The following is a 16861-nucleotide window of genomic DNA, read 5'->3' on the forward strand; positions in this document are numbered from 1 at the left end:
TGTCTAGTGAGTATCACTGCTGAATTACTTCACCCTTTAAAAATATTTTTATTAACTTTAAATAGCTGTACAAAGGAGTCACCATTCAACAAAGCAGCTTATAGATGTCATGCATCTTGATCAATGTCACCCCATCCAACATTCTCCCCCATCCCTCCCAAATCACGCCTTTCCTTAATCTTCTTAGGTTTGTAGAATATGAGTTGATTTTTATGACTTAATTCTCCACAACAGTCCTCTCTTCATTCCCCACTCCTCCCCTAGACCCTCTCCCCCTGCTGAGTATTCATTTTCTGGTGTTTATTTTGTTGGAGAGTGAGTTAGCCTTTCAAAGGAATTACACCATTGAGCTCTCTCCGGGATCTACCACATTTCAGTTAATACATTTGTGTCCACTTATATACCGCCTTGAAGGGTTTACTTACATACTTATAAATTAATTCTTGCTTCAAGATATTACAGAAAACATGCATCCTTTGTCTCTCCGAGCCTGACTTGGGTCAGTTAACATGATTTTTTTCCAGGTCCCAATAGTATTTTTTCTAATGGATGTGTAAAATTCCATTGTGTGTGTGTGTGTGTGTGTGTGTGTGTGTGTGTGTGTAACATATATACAGAGAGAGAAAGAGAAAGAAAGAGATAACATTTTCTTGATCCATTCATCTCTTGAGGGACAACTGGACTGTTTCCCTCCCTTAGCTATGGTGAATAGTGCTACAGTGAACATGGTTGGGAAGGTGGCCTTACTGTATTCTACTTTGTTTTCTTCTGGATGGATGTCCAAGGGTGGAATTGCTGGATCATAAGGTAGTTCTACATTTGGTACCCATATCTTTGAAAATAATTTCAAATGTTCTAGTTGCCTCTTCCTCTGGTTTATACAAGCCCTTGCTCACAACAGCTGCCATGCAGAGCCGAGAATCTAAAACCCACCACGAGTCCTTGGTTCTACCTGAAAGTCAATGAGGTGTTCTCACTGGGTGTATAATTATTTTGACTTTGTTACTGGTGTTGTAGTCTACCTTCATTCAGTTGAATATTCTCATTCTGAGGCAGAAAATACTGTGTAGGGCACTGTTATAACTTTTTCCCCATCTAATTTTTGTATGCCATGTTGTTTTTCCTCTTGGAAAATTAATGAAAACTAGAAAAAAGAACTATGATAGGCCAGGCACAGATTGAAATGACTCTGTCTTCCTTTCGTCCATTTAACTAGTGATGTATTTAATTTTAATTGATAACATGTACTAGGACAACTTGGACTGTGAGGATTGGGGCTCTAATAATAGACTAGGCAGAGAACTATGAAAAAGGCTTCTCTCTCACCCTAAATGAGTTCACATATGCGCAGAGGCAAATTGCAGGTGCACCGGTGTTACAGGAATGGGCCCAGGGCAACAAAATATCCTGCAACTAATTAACTTTACATCCCAGTCAATTATGCTTCATCCTTCTAAAACATCTGCTGAGCAACAAAAATGCAAACCTTTTCAATGTTTTATGCATGCAGCAAGTCCCATAGCAATAAATTTGAAATTTCCCTTATTTGGTTCATTCTTTCAGTTTTCCTATCTTGTTAGTCTTAAACAAAAATTCTTCTATATTTGAGTTAAAAAAAAACACATAATTAGGCTACCCATCTTTTGTTTTGTAACTTAGTTGCAGCCCTGAGATTAAAACAGCATTAGAAAATTCCTGAAGAGTATAGGGAAATTAATCCTCTAACAAGATTATCTCCCTTCAAAAATTGGTTGTCTAATCTTGTACCCATCATTTTTATTGCCAATATCTCATTCTGTCAAAAAGATAAGTGATAAATCATATATTTTTTAAATAAATTATATATATATTTACATATACATTTTCAAATTTGATTTACTTTATGAAACGTGTAATCATTTGAACTGCAAAAGAAAAGAGCGCATAATTTTTCCAAATTTGGAGCTTAATTATATATATTTTCAGAGTAGTAAACCTATATTATATTCAGCCATTTTAGTGAACGCCATTGAATGACGTGAAAAATATGTCAATATATTTTGACAGGGAAATCACAAGTAAATAAAAATGTCTTTAGAACCTTTACATAGGTATGAACTGTACTGTTGATGTCTGGTCTCTTTTTTGGTAGATTCGTAAATAAAATATGGAACTTAATCACTTCAACAGAAAATTGGATTGGAAATCCATATGCTTTTTTTCAGAGTACAATTACGTAAATCTATTCAACTATGTAGACTTTTTGGACTCTTGGTTAGCTTCACTCAGATCAGCTGAACATTAAAAAAATGAATGATGGTAAAGCAAAGCAACAGTGTATGTTGTATGTTATCATCAGTGTATGTATTATCTGTTGTAGATTTGATCCCCAAAAGGGGTTTTGGTGTCAACTACTAGAAGGAGGAAAGACCAAATGTCTTGGGAAAAGCAAAGGCCGAAAATACCCACCCATGGATCAAGAGGTAATGCTTCTTAGTCCAAATTACTTTGCCAAAAGTCTATAAGGACAGCCACTTCAAAGGTAGCAAGATAAATTTGCTTTTTTTTACTCTGCTCTTTCTTTGGCATCAATAGTTCTATATATTTAGAAGGGAATATGGACAAACGGCTGATTAAGTTTCTCTATAAATTGTTACCTGTTGGAATTCAATTCAAATATAAGTGTTTACTACAAAGCAACACTTTCTGAGCTGTGTAAGGCACTTAAGTTGTACAGCACGTGAGGGATTTTAAATAATATATATACTAATACATTCAATACATATATCCACAGCCCATAGATTAATATCAAACTAAGCAAAGGATAAAACAACAACAGACTCAGACTATTATAAGGTAGATAACTTGGTTATGGTCACTGAGCTATGATCAGACCCATAATCTAATGACAAACTGAACTATGAAAAGACAGGAAAAGAAAACTCAACAAAAATGAGATATGCTATATCCCAGTGACTCACACCTGTTACCCTCACTACTCTGTAGGCTGAGATCTATAGGATCTCCATTCAAAGCCATTGTAGGCAGAAAAGTCTCAGAGACTTCATCTCCCATTAATCAGCAAAATGCTGGGTGTGTAGCTTAGATAGTAGAGCATCACATGTGAAGAAGAAAGATGCCTGAAAGCACAAGGCTTAGGATATAAGCCCTGATATCATTACACAAACAAAGGTATTGCCCGTACGTAGACATGGGAAAATGCCTATGTGTTTAGACAAAAGTTAGAAAACCACCAAACAATCTACTCTGAGTATTTCTCCTGAGGCAAGTGAGGAAAGATAGGATGCAGGTGACTGAGATGTCACCATGCAGTAAACAGAACCAGAAGGTCTTAAAACTATACCTGTCAACTGAAAAAGTTCAAAATATTCTCAGAAATCTAATCTGCTTAAGTTGATGTAAGGGAAATGAATCCTAAGATACGTATTCAAATGTATTTTTCTTTCATGCGATTGTTTCTAACACACTTATAAGATTATTTCTTTGTTGCTTTGTATGTCCCTCCCCCACGGTATAACCCCCGATTTCACTGTATTTGATGTTGGTATAATTTGTGGAGGGGAAGGGGAAAAACAAATCGTTTAAATAGGGATACAGGTGGACCCATTGCAACAATGAGACGTACAAGATGTTATGTCGAAAACGAACTTGACAACTTTGGTGGGGGGGGCGAGGAGGGGAGGAGGACTGGGGGGGGACAGGGGAGGAAAGGAAGGGATGGGAAGGAGAAACAAAGGAGGAGGCTACAATGCTTGACAAGAAATGTACTCATTATCTTGCCCATGTAATTGTAACCCCTCTGTACAATATTTTCACAATTAAAAAAAGGAAAGCAAAGATTGAAAAATAAAAAAAACAAGAAATTTAATCTCTTAAAATAAAGAAAATGTAATTTTCCCACAACTACTGGAAAACACCGTCTCAGACTTGAAGTTCTTACAATCTACTTAAGGGAAGACACAGAATGAAAGATGAAATGCAGTTGTTTTCAATCTACTCATATAATGTATACAAAAGTTTCTAATGGAGTTTTATGAAGAAAACCATTTCTTTGTGTTAAAGTCTTAGGAAGGGATTAGAGAGACAATATGACCAGATGGACAAATGCTGTGTAAGCCTTGATTTTCTTCATAGTCTGTAGAGGATAACTGTTCTCTACTATTCTGTCATAGTTCTGCAACTATTTTTATTGAGTTAAAATATGATGTGAGAACATCCAAAGTTACAAGCTTTCAGATTTCCAAAAACCACTGTAAAAGGAAAAGTTAAATATGAAACTAAAACCATTCAGATATTTTATAATTCATCTTAACCATTTGTCTGATGAGGAACAATCTCAGTAGTTTGAGTGAATGAGTCCTGAAATAATAAAGGAAACATGTATGTAATGTGGCAAGTTATTTGTGTAATCGTGAATTTTGATTTTATGTTCACTTCTAATTTTTATTCTTGGGGTCATTTTTAAAGGTAATGTGTATAGTTTTATCTGGTTCACTTCTGTAAATTTAGTGTCTCCTGAGGTATGTGTTCATTTATCTTTGGTATTATACATTGTTGTAATTTTCTTTCTGTGTAGACATTGAATTTCTCTCAATGAATATGTACAATAATGATAGATAAGCCACTGAGGATATACCTGGACCTATTTTAATTTTACAATTATGTTTTTGCCAAATTTATTTTCAAAGATAATAATGAACAATACTTGGAGAAAAATTAGAGTCAAATACTTTGTAGAACATTTATGACATTTATGGATAATACACATTTTCCAAGAAATATATTACATAATCTTGTGTAAATAAATTAATTGTTTAACAACAAATTGATGTGGCATAAGATATAAACTTACCACTAATATATTATTATTATCATTACTTTTTGTTTTCATACTGGGGCTTGAACTCAGGGCATAGGCACTGCCCCTGAGCCTCTTCACTTAAGATTGATGCTCTACCATTTGAGCCACAACTCTACCTCTGGCCTTTTGCTGGCTAATTAAATATATGCATCTCCTGGACTTTTCTTCCCAGGCTGGCTTTGATCAGGATGTTTCATATCTCAGCCTCCTGAGTAGATAGATTATAGGTGCAAGCCACTGTTGCTGGCAATACATTCAATACATAGCTAGAAGACCAATATTATGATTGATATGGAACTAAGCCATGGGGAAGATACAGGATGCAACAGTGATGATCTCAGACTACCGTAGAATGAATAAATTCATCACGATAACTGAGCTATAAGATGTATAAAATAATGACTGAAGTATGAATGACTGAAGTATGAATAGGCAAATAAGTTCTCAGCAGAAGAGAACATATATGGAGAAATGCCTTATATATCACTCTAGAGTGGGAAAACCAGCCAACGATGTCCTCAGCCAGACACCATGAGTGTTTTGCCCAAGGCAAGGCAGGGAAAGGAAAGAGGCAAGTGACTGACAGTTGCTACTAGGGAGAAACGAATGGGCATCTTTCAAGTCTTCTGTTTCTTTTTCCTTTCCAGTCCAGAACCTTCCTGTCTAATTACTACCGGGATCACAACGTGGAACTGTCTAAACTGCTACATAGACTGGGCCAGCCTCTGCCATCCTGGCTGAGACAGGAGCTGCAAAAAGTGAGATAGCACTGAGTGAAGAACTTGCCTCTCACAAATCTGGCTTTACAATCGAGTAGACAAACCAGACCCCACAGCTTTTTATCCCAACATGCACCTGTGACTGCCGGTGGAGGACTGTGTGAATAGACTTACTTCGGTCTGTTTTTCTAAAATGATATTTGTCCTACCTGCACGCATTGGCGATTCTTAGCATTAATCACTATGTAAACTCTTCAGAACCAAATCACGGGGTTATGTGGTAATATCCTCTTCCCGTTGTGGGGAGCATCATAAAGCTGGGTCCCTCTGTTCATCAGTAATGCTACTGATATGCAAATAGCTAATTAAAATTGTAAGGAAATAATAAGACCTGCAGTATCTGTAAATGAGTTTAGTGGTAACCCAATAGCTGGATTAAGGGCTCATATTTTCCCTTTATTAGCTTAAAAATATTTTTCTCCTTTTTTGGTGGTATGGGGGCTTGATCTTCCATTCATTCAACATATTTACATGACGGGCACTCTACCACTTGAGCCACACTTCCAGCCCAGCTTTGCTTTTGGCTGATTACTCTGAACATGAAGTCGCTCAGACCTTTCTGCCTGACTGGCCTCAAGAAAGATTCTCTGAATCTCAGCCTCCTGAGAAGCTAGGATTTACAAACCTGAGTTGCTGGCACTGGACAATCTTACTTGTTTTTTAAGAAAAGAAACTATAATACTCTATTCTTGTTTTTGAATTATTATTATTATTATATTTAGCCCATAGATTTTCCCCTGCTTCTCTACATCCTGTAATGAATGTTCTTGACTTTCTAAAAAGTTATTGAAGTCACCGGCTCCCATGTCTTTTCGTTGGTTTTCTTCTTGTTGAAGGAGACTACCTGAAAGGCTCCACATTCACTGGCTCTGACTATTTGATCTGCAGGGTGAGCCTTCGTCAGTGAATTTGGCATGCTGGTTCAACAAGACTTGTTAGAGACGTTTGGTCAAAGGGACACTGGGAAAAACTAGCTATTGGTAAGAAATGAGACACTAATGTAAACCTCCACGGAGGTGGTGTAGCTTCTTTACAGAGCATGGAGTTTTTACCTAGCCAGTACAACTACTGTAGAAGATTTTGATTTTAATGTCTATTTTTAAATATATAATCTAAAACTTACCTGCTCAAACATCTGTTCTCCCATTGGAACCCAGTTTTTCTGTCTCCTTTCTTTCTCTCTGTCTCTCTCCCTCTCTTTCTCTGTCTCTCTCTTTCTCTCTCTCTCTCTCTGACATATGCACAAACACAAACATTAATTTCTAGAGAACTGATGTTCTTTCTGTCTTAGAACGATAGGCTCCTACCTCCTTTGGAGGTTATTGGCACACTACTTGAATTTTTATCGCATTTGTCAATGATGATATATTAAGGCTTTGTTAATCTTTTCAGTGATACATGAAGGGAAAATTCCAGTGGAACTGTAAATCAAACTGACTGTGGAAACATCACCCATCAATCCATCCCTTCTCCAGAGTAATTTTTCTATAGGTTATAAATAATATCTTTTTACTATAATTTAGAAATTAGGCTTGCAATAATGCAATAACAAATGGAAGGTCTTTGTTTCTTTTTTGGTTTTTGTTTTTGTTTTTAAGCAAGCAAGTCAAAATAGAGGGTTGATTGAACATAGGGTTTTTTCATATTTTATTTCAAAATTCAACTTTCCACTCATATTTCATGAAAAAAAAAATCCTATTTTTCCCCCTGCCTACTTAGACTCTCTTGATCCTTTTCAAAAAAAAAACATGGAAGATTTTTTTTTTTTCTGGAGCATGGGTCAATATGAATTGATATTTATCTTTGTGGTTGCTTTGCTAACTATTGGGCTCAAATGCCCAACCCTGTCTCTTAAGTGAACATGAACTTTGTTGCACTGAATTAAACACACTAAAGAAAGTATACTTGTGTACATACATCTCTATTGTTCTATTGCTTTATTTGTTAGTTTAATTTAGTTTATGTTCTAGCTCTTCCTTTTGTTCTTCCTTTCTTCCTTGCTCTGTCTTTGTCTATATGTCTCTGTCTCTCACGCTCTTTTGTTCTGTTGTTGTTGCTTTTGTGTTTCGAAACATGGTGTCCCAATATGTTCCAGCCTGGCCTCAAATTTGCTACTCTCTTGTCTGCTTCTGCTGGAATTACAAGCATACACTATCACAAAGACTCTTATTCTTTATTTCTTCACATAGTTTGCCTTTTTTGTTCAAGTAGGAAAACAAAAATAGTAACAGAATGGAGGAGAAATATTTTCATATCAAGTAAAACTGGTATAATTGAGTGTCAACTTTTTAAAATATAATCCAATTTTCTGTTTTTTTCTTATTTTTCTCAATAATATAGATATACAAACTAACTGCAATATCTGAAAACAAATTTCACCACATTTGACTACTCTGTTATTCTCAATAATTTTAATCAGTGTGTATATTTATTATGTAATTTGACAAAAATACATTTACTTATATAATTCATCTTCACCTCAAGTAAAATGACAAAGAGACTCTAGGTTGTAGCATACTGTACTACAATAAGTCAGGGAAAATATCAGATTTAAGAATATTGTGATTTTAACCTTATCTACTTCAGAATTGTTGACTCAATATTTAATATATGTATTTCCCTAGAATGGTGTATTAAATTCTGTCTCATGGTATTAAGTGACGTGCTTTTTATAAGTTTTAAAATGCTTCCTAAACATTTAAACATGTTAGTTTTTCCTTCCCCCATTATTCTTTACTCAAATTGTCTCACAAATACAATTATTGATTATTTCACTTTAATTAAATCAAGAATAGTATCCGATTTAAGTCTTCATCAATGTATCATGTATTCTTGTCAAGTATTAATTGCCAATTTTTGTTTCATAAAATGTCACTCAAAATAAAAAACTTGTTTCTATTTAACAATGGATAGAAGAGAAATAAGAATGAGAAAACTATTCATGAGAAAAAAATTATACTTTTCCTATCAATTATTTTTATTCTAAAAATAGAGCTTTTAGTCCAAAGACAGATTCCATTTGCCTGGATTATAATAAACCCATTGTAAATTTGCTTTAGATGGTTTTTGGTTTTCTGTCTCACTGTTCTAATGTATTATAAAGTAACCTATTTACCTGAGTATTGATTGATTTTTACTTACTAACAACACAAAGTATTTATTGTAGAATAATATTTTAAATGCTCTGTTTCTGATTAGCAGGTAACATTATTCATTATTTTGATGACGGTACTTCACAAAAACTGATGGTCAATGATTTCACAAAGCAAGATGTCTGCTAGCTTTCCAAAAGTTTTTTTTTCAATTATTGGAAAACAGATTAGCTGTGACATATCTACATTTTATATATATATATATATATATATATATATATACACAATATGGTATTATTTGTATATATGTATAAAGCTAGATGCCCAATGGTTCATGCCTATAATCCTAGCTATTCAGAAGGCTGACATCTGAGCCTCTAGATTCGAAACCATCCTGGGCTGGTATGTCTATATGCAAATGTCTATGCAAACACAGTATGTCTGAGAAATTTTAGTTATTTTACTGGATTCAGAAAAAATAATTGAAACAGGTTCTCACTAATTAGTGTAGACTGGCCTAGAACCCATTATGTTCCTGGTTGGTCTCAAAATCATGATCTTCCTGCCTCATCCACCTTCATGCTAGAATTATAGGTATGTACCATCACACCCAGCCTTCTAATTAGTTTCTGATCACACAAATTATATTCTACATGTTAGCCTGTGGGGTAAAGAAGATATAAAATTCTATATTTTCTGCCAGGTGCTGGTGGTTCACACCTGTATTCCTAGCTACTCAAGAGACTGAGATCTGAGGATCGTGGTTCAAAGTCAGCCTGTCCAGGAAAGTCCATGAAATTATTATTCCTTTTTTTGTCAGTCATGGGGCTTGAACTCTGGGCACTTGAGTGCTGTCTCTGCACCCTTCAGCTCAAAGCCAGCGCTCTACAGACACTTAAGCCACAGCACCACTTCTGGTTTTCTGGTGGTTTATTGGAGATAAGAGTCTCACGGACTTTCCTGCCCAGGCTGGCTTTGAACTGTGATCCTCAGATCTCAGCCTACTGAGTAGCTAGGATTACAGGCGTGAGCCACCAGTGCCTGACCATGAAATTCTTATGTCCAATAGACCACCAGAAAACAGAAAGTAGTGCTATGGCTAGAGTGATAGAGCACTAGCTTTGAGCTGAAGAGCTAAGGGACAGTGCCCAGGCCCAGAGTTCAAGCTCCACGACTGACCCTCTCCCCACAAAAAAAAATCTATATTTTCTGAAATTAAAGCTGTTAAAAATGTTGTACTACATGCCTACCATCGGTTATAAATTTTACATAATAAATATTACTGTTGGTAAGGCCACTAGTATGAATTGACTGTTTAAAATCCAAGGACTTAATCAGGTTGGTTTTCCTTTTCTTTATTTATGCTAAATAGAAATGGTCCCTGGATTCTGAACATAAAACACACACAGCCAAATGTCAGATTGGACTTTGATCAGAGCCCTCATCCCATTACTACCTCTTGCTTAGCTTTATGGAACTTTCCTGAATCAACCTCTTCTTGGTAAGCAGAGATAATAATTTTATTCATTGGATCTCTGCAACAATCTTACCTGGTAGCTCAATCTGAATGTGGACTCTAAATATCATCCTGGCACAGCTGCCCTAGTAATGGTGTAGGCCAGTGTGGTCAGCTCTCAAACTACTCTGCCTTCTCTCATCACAGAGGACTCCCTTTAACAATACAGAATACATATATGTAAGATATATAAAATATTGTACATTATCTATGATCTAAATAATGTGTAGTTTATATGTCTTATAATATTTTAAAATATTATCTCCAATATATTCTGTATATAAACATATACTATATATATCGTATATATTTTATTATATATTTCTATATATGATCTTACCTGTCTATATGTACAATATATTATATATTATACATATTTCATATATTATATATTCTGTATATACATATAGAACATATAGAACAGACCGTTGGTGTCTGCAGGTGCATGATTCCCAGGCAACTGAATTGAGGAAAACCCCACAATGCTCAGGGTGCATAGATTTCAGCACTGTTCTGGGGATGCTCAACTCACTGTTACCATGACACTACCCAACTTCTGCTAAAGACATGGCGCCTTCCTCTTTATCATGTGAATTAAGCACATTCACTTTCCTCTTGCTTTGGAGGCATCATTTGCTAGTGGGAAGCACTGTAAATTAAAGACAGGAAAACAGCCAATCACACAATGATTTAAACAATAAAGGGCTGACACCAACTGTTGGCATAAACTGTGTTGGATAATGCACATAGGAATATGAGCTGTGTGTTCCAAACAAGAAGCCACATGCGAGAAATCTGTGAATGAGGCAGGCTTACTGTAATTGTATTTAGTCAGAATGAGAAACTGTCTTACAAATCATTACCCAAAAGTAAGTTTTATAGTGATCCCTGCTAATATTCTGATAATCGGTCTTCATAGTGAAGTGCTTCCATCACAGTGCATTCTATACCAGTGTCCTTGTACCTTTCTTCTGTCTGATTTTGGGTTATTTATTTATTCAATTATTTTATTTGTCACTATTTTTTCTAACCTTCTCTTCAAGCCCTTTGTGATTAACAGATCTTCTGCCGACACTATCAGATATACAAAGTCAACATCCTCGAAACAATGAAAAGCTTAATGTATAAATACGGTGCCACAATGAAATGTTTTAATATATAATAAAGTGTTGGCATAGCATTCTTTAACCATACCAGCAAATTTCTTCAACCTCTCTACAAGTCTTCACCCCAAATGTTGACTTCTAATAAAAATCTTCCCCCAAATGAAAATATTTGATCTTACTCATTAATATCAAATGTCATTTTCTGCTTTTCTACCATGACAAACACATAGTTTTGGGGGACCTAAAAGTTCAATGTTTATATAAATAACTAATTTGCTTTCAAAAAATTGACTCTTTCTCATGTTTGAAATCTGACATATTACCAAAGCTAAGCACATAGCTGGTACTCAATAAAAAAAATGTTAAGTTTTATTGAAATGTGTCAAGAAGTCTAATTCACGTAATCCTTTCCTAGCCTTAATAATATTATTGGCCTTCTAATTTTGCTCTACATTCCCATTCTAGAAATTTTATCCATCATATTAGTTGTCAGAGCTAATGGCTCCCACCCTAAACTCATTCATCAATTCCTGACATATTTATTATCTACTGGATCTTGTCTGTCTTTGTCTAAATATCTACCTGGTTCTTCAGATGATTAAAGGCAAAGTTGAATGTTTTCACTGAATGTTTCCATTTGCCAGGCTGTGTTTCTCCTCTTATTCATCCTCTCTTTCCTTCTTTCTTTCCTTCTTTCTTTCTTTCCTTCATTTCTCTTTCTCTTTCTTTCTTTCATTCTTTCTTTCTAGCTTTCTTTTCTGATCATGAGGCTTGAACACTGGGCTTGATCACTGTCCTTCAGCTTTTATGCTCAAGACTAGTGATCTACCACTTGAGCCACAGCTCTACTTCAGGCTTTTTGTGGTTATCTGGCATTAAGAGTCTCAAGGACTTTCCTGCCCTGGCTAGGTTTGAATCTAAATTCTCAGAGCTCAGCCTGTTGCGTACCTAGGATTACAGATGTGAGTGCAACCAACCAAACCAACTATTATTCCACATGTATGTCCGCATGTTAACTTACAAAAATGAAAGACAAGTCTTTTCATTTACATATCATTCATTCATAATGTAGAATGCAGCACAAAATAGGTAATGGTTAATGAAAGCAAGCATGAGCTTATACCTTCACTCTGATAGGAAATTGAAACTCAATTTCTAAACTTAAAATTTATAGATATAAAGTCATCTCTCCTTCATAGGAACAAGATACACACTTTTCTGAGATTAGAGGTATTATCTATTCACTAGAGTTCTTTGTGTATACATCTTCTATACTGGTTTCCTATTACTAAAACAGATTAATCTATTCTTAGGCACAAGAATTAAACTATTTCCACTCTTGTACTTTCATACTGGTTAAATCTCATAGTCTTGCTTCTTACAAATCCTTTGTTTGTGATAAAAAGAAAACAACATCCTGTCTGTCTCAAATGCATTGACTTTGGGAAAAGCTTATGGTGTAGCATCAATAAGATTTCAACTTATTGAAGGGAGAATATATTATTAACTTGGTATTTGACTGTTGAGACTGTGAATTTTAGATTTCTTTTTCACTGCCAAAGACAATAATGCTAATTGTTAATGACATGTTTTAAATGTCTATGTAAACACTACCAAGGAAAAAAATAAGTAGAATTGTTATGTCAAAAATCTTTAGCAAGGCTGGGAAGGTAGTCAGTGGTAGAGTGCTTACCATGTATGCATGAGGCCCTGGGTTCTATTCCTCAACACCATATAAACAGAAAAAGTAAGAATTGACACTGTGGCTCAAGTGATAGAGCACTAACCTTGAGCTAAAAAGCTCAGGGACAGCACCCAGGCCCAGAGTTCAGGCCCACGATGGACAAAAAAGAAAAAATATTCTTTAGCAGCCGGGTGCTAGTGGCTCACACCTGTAATCCTAGCTACTTGGAAGGCTTGAGAAGTGATGATCATGGTTTGAAGCCAGCCTAGGCAGAAAATACTTTAAGACTCTTATTTCCAATAAACTACTCAGAAAAAAGCTGGAAATAGTGCTGCGGTTTAAGTGGTAGATACTAACCTGAGCAAAAGTGGTTCAGGGACAACACCCAGGCCCTGAGTTCAAACCCCAGGACTGGCAAAAACAAAAAACAAACAACCCCACCCCAAGCCAAAACAATTGGTACTCTCTGATTTAAATTCAGGTGAAATTAAATTATATTAAACTATCTTCACATAAATTCGATACAATCATGCAGCCCACAACTATTTCCAGGATATCATTTATTATTTAAGATCTCATTTTCATTTCCTGAAAATTTGTAAGTCTTTTCAGAAATCTAAAGGATCTGCCAGAAATTTGATGTTAGCAGTATGGTAATAGATAGACAGACAGACAACAGAAAGACAGACAGACAGACAGACAACAGAAAGACAGACAGACAGACAGACAGACAGACAGACAGACAGACAGACAGACAGACAGACAGATAGATAGATAGATAGATAGATAGATAGATAGATAGATAGATAGATAAGTAGATAGATGGATAGATGGATAGACAATTACATTGCCCAAAATAGAAAGAAGGGACCAGTGGACAAGGGTATAAGAAGATGATGACAGAATCCTTGTAACTTCCAAAGGCCCTTTGAGATAATACATTTTGGTTTAAGAGAAACAAGTCTCTATGAATTATTTACCTATTAATAATGTTTTCAGAAAAGCAAAAGCAAAAAGAGTCTTTGACTGCACCTGATTCAGGAAACTAGGAGGCATCATGGCATTTGAGCCAAAACATGCTAATCTACAAAGGCGATTTGGCCAGGAAAGGAAACAATACATGTAGATAATTGTGTTTTGTTCTTCTGATTTCTGATTAACATAGATCACAAAAACCAAAAGACAGAGTGGACAGTGTGAAGGAAGGTAAATAACATACTTGTATTTGAGGCTCACAACAATGACCAATTTACCTGTTACCTAAAATAAACTCTTTTCATTCAACACGCAAAAATGAAGGTATAGGCACTTCTTTTTCTTCTAGGTACGAATATAATGAACTCTCAATATTCTAGTCAATTGCCGCTATCGCTCATACACTGCCTGAAAAGTACACAGGTTTCTTATCCACAAACATTTAATCTGTGGGCAAAATCAAGGCTAAGGAATAACAACAGTGTCTTGAAGACAAATAATTTTATCCCCCATTGATGAAACCTAAAATGGCTTGGATACTAGTTCAACAGCTAAAAAAAAAAAGTACAACACTAGAAATAGATAAAATCAGTTTGTCACAGGTGCCACAGTTGCCACAGATATAAACTGCCCTCACTTCTCTCCTCAGTAGCTTTCGATCAGTCCATGTAATAGTGCAAGGAACGACCAGTTTTGTGCTATTGTTTAAAGGGAGCAACTTACATGAACACCTCGTGATTTCCACCCCAGCTGTTTAAAATAGTTTTAATTAGCCGAAATAGAGTGTAATATCAGGTGATGGAGCCAGATGGAGCCCACTTTTGGAGCCAGATTGACAACCATCCATTATGACATCACCACTACCTAATTCTCTGGTGATCCTCACGCCCAGTGCTTATGATCTGTATCCTAACTTGAGGCCTACCAATGCAGGCATAGGAATCCCACCTTCAACACAACAAGCATGCTTTGCTGTCAAACCATTGTAAAGTTTGCAAAACAGAAATCTATCATCCCTGAGAATGCAGTTTCCTTGGCTTTTCCAAGCCGTTTCATCCCTAAAAGCAGTGAGTAAATACTTTTATTTGGTGTGTAGTGTTTTATTCCCCACATTATGACACTTACAGCAGGCATTACCTAATCCTTTCTTTCTGGTTGACTTTATGATTCAAGTTCTCCAATAAAAGTTTTATTGCAGGAGTCTAATGAATTAGACCCTACAGAAAGGAAAGTAAATTGGCCTGCTTCAAACTTCAAAGCTCCCACAGTATGTTGTACAGATTTATTGCCGATCTCTCCACCGCACTGTTTCCTAACTTCCTTTACAACATTTTTTTTAAAGGCAGAAAGTGCTAAGATCTATCCTTCCATAATCACAGGAAGCCAGGATTCATAGAGAAACCAAACAAAAAGCCATGTTAGACTCAATCACATGGGCACCCTGGGAATAAAAGGTGGTCATAGAGAGCATGTTAAAAGATTGCATTTAGGTCCTGGTTTCAGAAAGCCTGTATCACAATTAAGCCAAGAAAAACAAGGAAGGTAATGAAACTGTAATTCTTCAGGATAATATAACAATCCTCAGGGCATGGCTAGCAAGGTCAAAGATCTGGAAGAATTGTGGAGAAAAACAGAGGAAAGTTCTTAAATCTAAAGCTGCCTCAGGAAGAAATCAGATGCGCTTTTAGGTTTTTAGTTGTTAAATCCTAGAAGACGCTATTGGCTTTTGATGCTGTTTATGTATCTTGAAGAAACCAAAGAGGACTGAGTTAGTGCTGGCTCTCTTTCACAATGACAGTAATTAATTTTGCTAAAGGCCACAGTTCTACTCCATAGTTCTGGTTTTAGGTTTAGATAAAGAAGAAAAAGCAGTCAAATCATTGCATTAAAAACAAATAGATTAAAAACAAGTCGAAAAATAGATAAATGTTTAAACAGCATTTACATGATTAAGCAAGTAGTATATTTTACTTGGTACAGGATATAGATATTCTCCATCCATAATTTATCAACTGTTTTTGCAACTGGTAAAAGAATATGGAAAGTAAATAGAGCAAGTAAAAAGTACAAGTTGTTAAAAATTTTGTTTGCCATTTCAATGCAATTAAATCAGTTGTAAACAATTAGAAAATAAAGTTAATTTGGGCAAGTGACATATATGTTAATCAAAATGAATATTATAGAGTTCCAGAAATGAACAAGAGAATAAATTATACAGAAATTTAAATCTTATGCTAAGATTATGCTGTCCAGCTTTCTGGGGTATTAAAGAAACTGAAGCCAACCGGGCACCAGTGGCTCACGCCTATAATTCTAGCTACTCAGGAGGCTGAGATCTGAGGATGAGGTTCAAAGCCAGCTCAGGCAGGAAGGTCCGCGAGACTCTAATCTCCAATTAACAACCAGAAAACTGAAAGTGACACTATGGCTCAAGTGATAGAGTGCTACCCTTGAGCTGAAAAGCTGAGGGACAGCGCCCAGCTCCAGAGTTCAATCCCCATGACCAACAAAAATAAATCAAGTAATAAAAATAAAGAAGCTGAATTATATTTTAAAATGTCATTTTAATTATTCAAATACTCAAATGTATACTAGAAAAATTGGCTTTCTCAGGTGTTATATCTTACTGATTGATATACAGATGATTAAATTATAATTTTAACTTAGGATATCTATGTCTTTTAAAAAATTCATTGTTTTAACTTTTTTGGGTAGTACCAGAGATTAAATTTAGGATTTTTCTGCTTAGTTGGCTGGCTTGCTTTCTTTGCTGGTACTCTACTACTTAAGCAATGCCTCCAACTCTGCTTTTTCCTGATTGGTTTATAGACAGAGTCTCATAAATATT

At 35.6% G+C, this 16861-nt stretch overlaps 1 protein-coding gene across 1 annotated transcript in view; it reads left to right on the forward strand.

The window, feature by feature from the left end:
• The window catches only part of Ndst4 (N-deacetylase and N-sulfotransferase 4), a 246403-nt gene extending 240775 nt beyond the window's left edge, over positions 1-5628 (forward strand). The window contains exons 12-13 of the mRNA XM_042697594.1: positions 2360-2462; positions 5509-5628. Coding sequence (XP_042553528.1) covers positions 2360-2462; positions 5509-5628 — 223 coding nt within the window. The remainder of the gene's footprint in view (positions 1-2359; positions 2463-5508) is intronic.
• The last annotated feature ends 11233 nt before the right edge of the window (positions 5629-16861 follow it).

The sequence above is a fragment of the Dipodomys spectabilis genome, unplaced genomic scaffold (assembly GCF_019054845.1).
Source record: "Dipodomys spectabilis isolate Male_0828 unplaced genomic scaffold, ASM1905484v1 ptg000225l, whole genome shotgun sequence".
In the NCBI taxonomy this organism is placed as follows: domain Eukaryota; kingdom Metazoa; phylum Chordata; class Mammalia; order Rodentia; family Heteromyidae; genus Dipodomys; species Dipodomys spectabilis.